The sequence below is a fragment of the Oncorhynchus gorbuscha genome, linkage group LG10, assembly GCF_021184085.1.
Source record: "Oncorhynchus gorbuscha isolate QuinsamMale2020 ecotype Even-year linkage group LG10, OgorEven_v1.0, whole genome shotgun sequence".
Lineage (NCBI taxonomy): Eukaryota > Metazoa > Chordata > Actinopteri > Salmoniformes > Salmonidae > Oncorhynchus > Oncorhynchus gorbuscha.
Genome location: NC_060182.1, coordinates 92,392,636 through 92,401,374, shown reverse-complemented (window position 1 = coordinate 92,401,374; position 8,739 = coordinate 92,392,636). Strand labels below are relative to the sequence as shown.

General features: G+C 46.5%; 1 protein-coding gene across 1 annotated transcript; it reads right to left on the bottom strand.

Moving 5' to 3' along the window:
* Positions 1-696: 696 nt before the first annotated feature.
* Positions 697-2,319, bottom strand: LOC124046981 (extensin-3-like). The gene has a single exon (XM_046367730.1). It carries the CDS (start codon positions 2,317-2,319, stop codon positions 697-699), a length of 1,623 nt encoding a protein of 540 aa, XP_046223686.1.
* Between the last annotated feature and the right edge of the window lie 6,420 nt (positions 2,320-8,739).

Genomic DNA, 8,739 nt, shown 5'->3' with positions numbered 1-8,739 from the left:
GACTATAACATATAACCGCTGCTAATACACCACACTGACTGGAACATATAACCACTGCTAATACACCACACTGACTGTAACATATAACCACTGCTAATACACCACACTGACTGTAACATATAACCACTGCTAATACACCACACTGACTGTAACATATAACCACTGCTAATACACCACACTGACTGTAACACACTGACTGTAACATATAACCACTGCTAATACACCACACTGACTGTGACACACTGACTGTAACATATAACCACTGCTAATACACCACACTGACTGTAACATATAACCACTGCTAATACACCACACTGACTGTAACATATAACCACTGCTAATACACCACACTGACTGTAACATATAACCACTGCTAATACATCACACTGACTGTAACATATAACCACTGCTAATACACCACACTGACTGTAACATATAACCACTGCTAATACACCACACTGACTGTAACATATAACCACTGCTAATACATCACACTGACTGTAACACACTGACTGTAACATATAACCACTGCTAATACACCACACTGACTGTAACATATAACCACTGCTAATACACCACACTGACTGTAACATATAACCACTGCTAATACACCACACTGACTCCTCAGATGCATCGGTATGTGAAAGACAGAGAAGTCGTTGAACTGACAGAGCAAATTAACGGGACATAAAAAAACTAAGTTGGCGTTGCCTTAGAGACAGGTTTGTTTATACAGTGGGGCATTGTGTGGTGGGGGGTATGGTGGGTGGGGGCATGGTGTGGTGGGGGCATGGTGTGGTGGGGGCATGGTGTGGTGGTGGCATGGTGTGGTGGGGGGCATGGTGTGGTGGGGGACATGGTGTGGTGGGGGACATGGTGTGGTGGGGACATGGTGTGGTGGGGGACATGGTGTGGTGGGGGACATGGTGTGGTGGGGGGCATGGTGTGGTGGGGGACATGGTGTGGTGGGGGGCATGGTGTGGTGGGGGGCATGGTGTGGTGGGGGGCATGGTGTGGTGGGGGGCATGGTGTGGTGTGGTGGGGGACATGGTGTGGTGGGGGCATGGTGTGGTGGGGGCATGGTGTGGTGGGGGACATGGTGTGGTGGGGGCATGGTGTGGTGGGGGCATGGTGTGGGTGGGGACATGGTGTGGTGGGGGCATGGTGTGGTGGGGGCATGACATGGTGGGGGCATGATGTGGTGGGTGCATGGTGTGGTGGGGGCATGGTGTGGGTGGGGACATGGTGTGGTGGGGACATGGTGTGGTGGGGGCATGGTGTGGTGGGGGCATGACGTGGTGGGGGCATGGTGTTCTGGGGGCTTGGTGTGGTGGGGGCATGGTGTTCTGGGGGCTTGGTGTGGTGGGGGCATGGTGTGGTGGGGGCATGACGTGGTGGGGGCATGGTGTTCTGGGGGCTTGGTGTGGTGGGGGCATGGTGTTCTAGGGGCTTGGTGTGGTGGGGGCATGGTGTGGTGGGGGCATGGTGTGGTGGGGGCATGGTGTGGTGAGGACATGATGTGGTGGGGGCATGATGTGGTGGGGGCATGGTGTGGTGGGGGCATGGTGTGGTGGGGGCATGGTGTGGTGGTGGACATGGTGTGGTGGGGACATGGTGTGGGCGGGGACATAGTGTGGTGGGGGCATGGTGTGGTGGGGGCATGGTGTGGTGGGGGCATGGTGTGGTAGGGACATAGTGTGGTGGGGGCATAGTGTGGTGGGGGCATGGTGTGGTGGGGGCATGGTGTGTTGGGGGCATGGTGTGTTGGGGGCATGGTGTGGTGGGGGCATGGTGTGTTGGGGGCATGGTGTGGTGGGGGCATGCTGTGTTGGGGGCATGGTGTGTTGGGGGTATGGTGTGGTGGGGGCATGGTGTGTTGGGGGCATGGTGTGGTGGAGGCATGGTGTGTTGGGGGCATGGTGTGGTGGGGGCATGGTGTGTTGGGGGCATGGTGTGGTGGGGGCATGCTGTGTTGGGGGCATGGTGTGTTGGGGGTATGGTGTGGTGGGGGCATGGTGTGTTGGGGGCATGGTGTGGTGGAGGCATGGTGTGTTGGGGGCATGGTGTGGTGGGGGCATGGTGTGTTGGGGGCATGGTGTGGTGGGGGCATGGTGTGTTGGGGGCATGGTGTGGTGGAGGCATGGTGTGTTGGGGGCATGGTGTGGTGGGGGCATGGTGTGGTGGGGCCATGGTGTGGTGGGGGCATGGTGTGTTGGGGGCATGGTGTGTTGGGGGCATGGTGTGGTGGATACATGGTGTGGTGGGGGCATGGTGTGGTGGGGGCATGGTGTGGTGGGGGACATGGTGTGGTGGGGGCATGGTGTGGTATATGTTGACACTTGCTCATTAAGAAATCCACTTTTAATTTATTATATTTAGCCGTTATTTAACAAGGTAAGCCAGTTAAGATATACAGTGGGGCCAAACAGTATTTAGTCAGCCACCAATTGTGCAAGTTCTCCCACTTAAAAAGATGAGAGGCCTGTAATTTTCATCATTAGGTGCACTTCAACTACGACAGACAAAATGAGAAAAGAAATCCAGAAAATCACATTGTAGGGTTTTTAATGAATTTATTTGCAAATTATGGTGGAAAATAAGTATTTGGTCAATAACAAAAGTTTCTCAATACTTTGTTATATACCCTTTGTTGGCAATGACAGAGGTCAAACGTTTTCTGTAAGTCTTCACAAGGTTTTCACACACTGTTGCTGGTATTTTGGCCCATTCCTCCATGCAGATCTCCTCTAGAGCAATGATGTTTTGGGGCTGTTGCTGGGCAACATGACCTTTCAACTCCCTCCAAAGATTTTCTATGGGGTTGAGATCTGGAGACTGGCTAGGCCACTCCAGGACCTTGAAATGGTTCTTACGAAGCCACTCCTTCGTTGCCCGGGCGGTGTGTTTGGGATCATGGTCATGCTGAAAGACCCAGCAATGTTTCATCTTCAATGCCCTGATAAGTATTTTTAAATAACCTCCCAACGCTGGTGCTCTCCTCATTTTTGAGGACCCGATCTCTGCACCAACTGCCACTCAACCACTCTTACAGAGCCTTCACAAAGTATTCACACTCCTTGATTTAGCCCCCATTTTGTTGTTACAGCTTGAATTATAAATATATTAAATTGTACTTTTTTCCACACATCTACACACAATACCCCATAATGACAGGGATGGGGGGGGGCGGTGCCCTATACACTTGTGACGATCTGAGAAGATTTGATTGGTGTAAACAATCTGGTAATGGCACCACCTTGCCCTCTGATAGGCTAGGTTGAAGTTTCACCATGTTGTTTACTGTATACCAGTTTATGCATGAGGAATGATTTGGGATTGGTTTTGTGTCTCTGCATACTCCTGTTGTGCCAGCAGAGGGCGGTGCCACACCATATTAACACAAACTGTTACCTTGGCCAGGAGCTCTCTATCAGGGCTGGGCAAAGGAGGGAGAAATTCTGGAACCACAAAATGTGCACACCTCCCCAAATCCACGAGCAAAAATGTTGTTTGCCTAAAAGTGGGTTTATCTGTGCAGTTTCACTTCATAGTAAGACATCTATAAGAGAAAAGATAAATATATAATTTAATGTCTGAACCAGACAGTCAACATTCAACTCAAACTTTGACATATTAGCAACTAAACCTCCATTTGGATCTTTAAATGTGGGTTGATTGTTAGGCTTTTGATAATAGGAGTCTTTTAACAGAACATTTGTAATGGATGTGGACTGTGTCCAGGCAGTGAGATCATATTCATACGTGCAACAAACAAAAAAAGATTGAGCAGAATAATTGGACTGCAGAGCCGGAGAGGGCCAGTGGCTCGAGGGGCCTCTTGCACCATTTCCTGTGTTTTGGCGTTTCCTATCTTTAAACAAACCCAGGAAGTGGTCTATGCACACACATTCATCTACATATATCTACATAGGAAGTCAAGAACAATTCACTGACCCCACCCAAGGTTACTCCCACTGTGCACACCACGTCAATTCAATGTGGAAATGTGAGTAGTATTTGGTTGAGACGTTGGTCAATGAGATTAACCTTAATGCCGACTAGGAGCGATGCCTAATCGCCCAAAACATCAGTGCCCGACCTCACTAATGCTCTCGTGGCTGAATGGAAGCAAGTCCCTGCAGTAATGTTCCATCATCTAGTGAAAAGCCTTCCCAGAAGAGTGGAAGCTGTTATAGCAGAAAACGGGGGGACCAACTCCATATTAATGCCCATGATTTTGGATAGAGAATGTTCGAGGAGCAGGTGTCCACATACTTTTGGTCATTTAGTGTATCAACCAGGACCTTTGATGTTGCCCACACTTGAAAAGAAACCTGATATGTATATTACCATTCTACCCATGGTGCAACATGTATCTTCCAGACTAAGGGTCTGTACTACTGTTGGCTACTGTCATGATGTGTAACACAATTAGAGCTGGATCGTGGAACAGCATTGTGTGAACCTCTGTCCATGTAAAAGCTGTATTGCATTTAAATAAACACCTTTATTGCAACCCAAAATAGATGTACAAGACAAAAACATGCATTTCTGTCACACGCTTCAGTAAAGACCTTAGATATACAATGAACCAAAAAAAAGGCTTTGATGCTTTTAACTATTTATGACCTCTTTCATCCCTTCATTCCCGTTGCTCAGTGAACCTTCCGCTGCACCCTTGCAGTCTGTTGCACATTTCAGGCAGGTTGACATTGCCTGTAGTATTTCTTCCTGTAGTATTTCTGCCTGTAGTACTTCTGCCTGTAGTATTTCTGCCTGTAGTATTTCTGCCTGTAGTATTTCTTCCTGTAGTATTTCTTCCTGTAGTACTTCTGCCTGTAGTACTTCTGCCTGTAGTATTTCTGCCTGTAGTATTTCTTCCTGTATTATTTCTGCCTGTATTATTTCTGACTGTAGTATTTATTCCTGTAGTATTTCTGCCTGTAGTATTTATTCATGTAGTATTTATTCCTGTAGTATTTCTGTCTGTATTATTTCTGCCTGTAGTATTTATTCCTGTAGTATTTATTCCTGTATTATTTCTTCCTGTAGTATTTCTGCCTGTAGTATTTCTGCCTGTAGTATGTCTTCCTGTAGTACTTCTGCCTGTAGTATTTCTGCCTGTAGTATTTCTTCCTGTAGTATTTCTGCCTGTAGTATTTCTTCCTGTAGTATTTCTGCCTGTATTATTTCTGCCTGTATTATTTCTGCCTGTAGTATTTATTCCTGTAGTATTTATTCCTGTAGTATTTCTGCCTGTAGTATTTATTCCTGTAGTATTTCTACATGTAGTATTTCTGCCTGTAGTATTTATTCCTGTAGTATTTCTGCCTGTAGTATTTATTCATGTAGTATTTCTGCCTGTAGTATTTATTCATGTAGTATTTATTCCTGTATTATTTCTTCCTGTAGTATTTCTGCCTGTAGTATTTCTTCCTGTAGTATTTCTGCCTGTAGTACTTCTGCCTGTAGTATTTCTTACTGTAGTATTTCTGCCTGTAGTATTTCTGCCTGTAGTATTTCTGCCTGTAGTATTTCTTCCTGTAGTATTTCTGCCTGTAGTATTTCTGCCTGTATTATTTCTGCCTGTAGTATTTCTTTCCTGTAGTACTTCTGCCTGTAGTATTTCTGCCTGTAGTATTTCTGCCTGTAGTATTTCTGCCTGTAGTATTTCTGCCTGTAGTATTTATTCCTGTATTACTTCTGCCTGTAGTATTTCTGCTTGTAGTATTTCTTCCTGTAGTGTTTCTGCCTGTAGTATTTCTGTCTGTAGTATTTATGCCGTAGTATTTGATTCACCAAGACTCACACAAAGGTCTGAGTCCTCAAAGATCCTCTTCTTTTGTTTCCTTTCAAATGAATCGTTGACATGAGGCCGTTTGTCAGGGTTCTGTATAAAACACAAGGCCATTTGTCAGGCTTCTGTATAAAACACAAGGCCATTTGTCAGGCTTCTGTATAAAACACAAGGCCATTTGTCAGGGTTCTGTATAAAACACAAGGCCATTTGTCAGGCTTCTGTATAAAACACAAGGCCATTTGTCAGGCTTCTGTATAAAACACAAGGCCGTTTGTCAGGCTTCTGTATAAAACACAAGGCCATTTGTCAGGCTTCTGTATAAAACACAAGGCCATTTGTCAGGCTTCTGTATAAAACACAAGGCCATTTGTCAGGGTTCTGTATAGAACACAAGGCCATTTGTCAGGCGTCTGTATAGAACACAAGGCCATTTGTCAGGCTTCTGTATAAAACACAAGGCCATTTGTCAGGGTTCTGTGTAGAACACAAGGCCGTTTGTCAGGGTTCTGTGTAGAACACAAGGCCGTTTGTCAGGGTTCTGTGTAGAACACAAGGCCGTTTGTCAGGGTTCTGTGTAGAACACAAGGCCGTTTGTCAGGGTTCTGTGTAGAACACAAGGCCGTTTATTTGTACTTTACAAGCAACACATCACAACCTAATTTATAAGTGAAACAAATATGGCAATAGTTTACTGGTGCGCTGCACTCTACGCTACACCCGGTCCGGGATATCCCCCCCCCACCCAAGCTTTGACATATCTGTCATTTTACAAAAGAACAATTATTGTATTACACATGTACAGGATTTGTCCATCCAGTACGACATGCCACACCCTGATCTGTTTCACCTGTCCTTGTGCTTGTCTCCACCCTCTCCAGGTGTCGCCCATCTTCCCCATTATCCCCTGTGTATTTATACCTGTGTTTTCTGTCTGTATGATGCCAGTTTGCCAGTCTTGTTTGTTGAAGCCTATCAGTGTTTTGTCTCTGCTCAGACGACAAAAAGAGAGACTAGGGGAAACCTTCCCTAGTCTCTCTTTTTCTCGTCCGCCTTACCACTGCCTGACCCTGAGCCTGCCTGCCATCCCGTACCTTTGCTGTTTTTACAGTTAGAATACCTTTGATCAAGAGAAAGGGGTTGGAATACGTTGTGAAGGGTCGTCCTCACCGTCGTTACATGGTGGCTTGGCTGCATTTTTTGCGTTTTCCTTCTTGGTAGCAGTGGCACAGGTTTTCTGGTCCGTCAGGGCATATTTTGGTGGGGGTTTGGGTAGAGCTTTGTCTGGAAATAAAATATGTGTAAAATAACATCCAGCCTTATTCTACACACGTTTGTCAAGCGTTTAAAGGTTACTGAAGTGGAAGACTTTGAAAACGTTAAACTAAACACATTACCAATCTTTAAACCAAAATTCTACAACATGCCTCCCAAGCCTCTACCCCGGAAATCCAGACAGATTTCAGCTCAGTTTCACGTTTCACGACACTGACAATGGACTGTTCTGTCTGGGTTGGGTCTACCTCCCCACGAGCCACATACCTGTAGATTTGAAAGGATCAGTTGAATTAATATTGTACAAGGTCCTCCCAGTCTATTAAAAGGCAAGGTGGTTGTTCAGTGGCTAGGTTTCAGGGACAAGGGATTGATTAGTCATCATTGCGGGCTACCCTACTTACATACTCTAACTTAGAGGCAGTAGTGGCTAGAGGTTGGAGACTACATTCCTCCTGCGATTCTAAACACACAATATAGAGAATACAACCATGCCAAGTAAATTCAATGTACACAAACTGTCGATGTGTGTTTAAACATACCGATTATAAATGATTTGAATGTACTTCTCTTTCTGTTTTACTTGGATATTTCCTGAACTTTACTGATTTATCTGAACTGTTGTCTATTGTCCATGAGAACGATTTTAATATTTGTGTTGTCAAAGAAACTGACTCCAAGGCCAGTGAATTTATGAATCTTTTGATCTCGATGGACTTCATCCAACATGTTACTGGGCCCACCCATAGCCATGGCCATACTGTGGACCTGGTTATTACCAAGGGGCTTTCTACTGGGCCCACCCATAACCGTGGCCATACTGTGGACCTGGTTATTACCAAGGGGCTTTCTACTGGGCCCACCCATAACCGTGGCCATACTGTGGACCTGGTTATTACCAAGGGGCTTTCTACTGGGCCCACCCATAACCGTGGCCATACTGTGGACCTGGTTATTACCAAGGAGCTTTCTACTGGGCCCACCCATAGCCGTGGCCATACTCTGGACCTGGTTATTACCAAGGAGCTTTCTACTGGGCCCACCCATAACCGTGGCCATACTCTGGACCTGCTTATTACCAAGGGGCTTTCTACTGGGCCCACCCATAACCACAGCCATACTCTGGACCTGGTTATTACCAAGGAGCTTTCTACTGGGCCCACCCATAACCACAGCCATACTCTGGACCTGGTTATTACCAAGGGGCTTTCTACTGGGCCCACCCATAACCGTGGCCATACTCTGGACCTGGTTATTACCAAGGGGCTTTATACTGGGCCCACCTATAACCACAGCCATACTCTGGACCTAGTTATTACCAAGGGGCTTTCTACTGGGCCCACCCATAGCCGTGGCCATACTCTGGACCTGGTTATTACCAAGGAGCTTTATACTGGGCCCACCCATAACCGTGGCCATACTCTGGACCTGGTTATTACCAAGGGGCTTTCTACTGGGCCCACCCATAACCGTGGCCATACTCTGCACCTGGTTATTACCAAGGGGCTTTCTACTGGGCCCACCTATAACCACAGCCATACTCTGGATCTGGTTATTACCAAGGGTCTTTCTACTGGGCCAACCCATAACCCCAGCCATACTCTGGACCTGGTTACTACCAAGGGGCTTTCTACTGGGCCCACCTATAACCCCAGCCATACTCTGGA

Coding starts and splice junctions, on each gene's coding strand:
- LOC124046981 (XM_046367730.1), bottom strand. CDS start 2,319: ATGCCCCCACCACACCATGTCCCCCACCACACCATGCCCCCACCACAC.